General features: G+C 65.8%; 1 protein-coding gene across 1 annotated transcript in view; it reads right to left on the reverse strand.

Moving 5' to 3' along the window:
* The window catches only part of PPP1R35 (protein phosphatase 1, regulatory subunit 35), a 1,758-nt gene extending 1,073 nt beyond the window's left edge, over positions 1-685 (reverse strand). The window contains exon 1 of the mRNA XM_010837925.1: positions 1-685. Coding sequence (XP_010836227.1) covers positions 1-187 — 187 coding nt within the window. The 5' untranslated portion in view covers positions 188-685.
* Between the last annotated feature and the right edge of the window lie 38 nt (positions 686-723).

Genomic DNA, 723 nt, shown 5'->3' on the forward strand with positions numbered 1-723 from the left:
GTCCTGGGCTGCAGTTGGGCCGTCCGCGTCCGGGACTCTCGGACCGTGGGCTCAGGCTCAGGTCCAGGCCGGGCTCCGGCACCGGGGCTCCGGGCTCCGGAGCGCGGGGTTCTGGGGGTGGCCCTGGGACCGCCACGGCCTCTCCCTCTTCCACCGATTCCAGCTGTGACCCGTTATAGACCATCATCTTCCGGCGTCTGTAGGGGTGCGGGGTTGCTGGGGGCTAAGGGTCACGGAACCGCCACCTCTTCTCCCCCGCCCTCTCAGACGCCGCTACCGGAAACCGTCAGCCCCTACCCAAGGGGGCGGGGAGACCAACTCCTAGCCCGCCCTATTGGTGCGCCTAAGCGTCATTTCCGTTGTCTCCTCCCTCGCCTCTCGAAGGGCTTCCGCCTGCACCACCTCGCCCCGCCCCCCAGGCCAGGGTTTTAGAGCGCAAACCCGCGGAAGCCCTACGGGTCCACTTTAGGACCATTTCCATTTTGAAACGAGCTACAGCCTCCTCGCCCTGTCCAGTCGTCACCACCGGGCTTCTGCTCGAATCCGGAGCGTGTCAGTCCTCCCTGCCAGGGCACTAACTGGGACATCTTTAATTAACGGCCCAGCGCCCTTGCACTGGACCTCCCTACTCCGTGCCTCCACGGCATCTCTGGGTGTTCCATCGCCTCCCTACTCTGACCAGACCCAGTGTGAGTGAGGGCGTGGCTCCCTGACTCCCCCCCG

The sequence above is a fragment of the Bison bison genome, unplaced genomic scaffold, assembly GCF_000754665.1.
Source record: "Bison bison bison isolate TAMUID 2011002044 unplaced genomic scaffold, Bison_UMD1.0 scf7180017864085, whole genome shotgun sequence".
NCBI classification, from domain to species: Eukaryota; Metazoa; Chordata; class Mammalia; order Artiodactyla; family Bovidae; genus Bison; species Bison bison.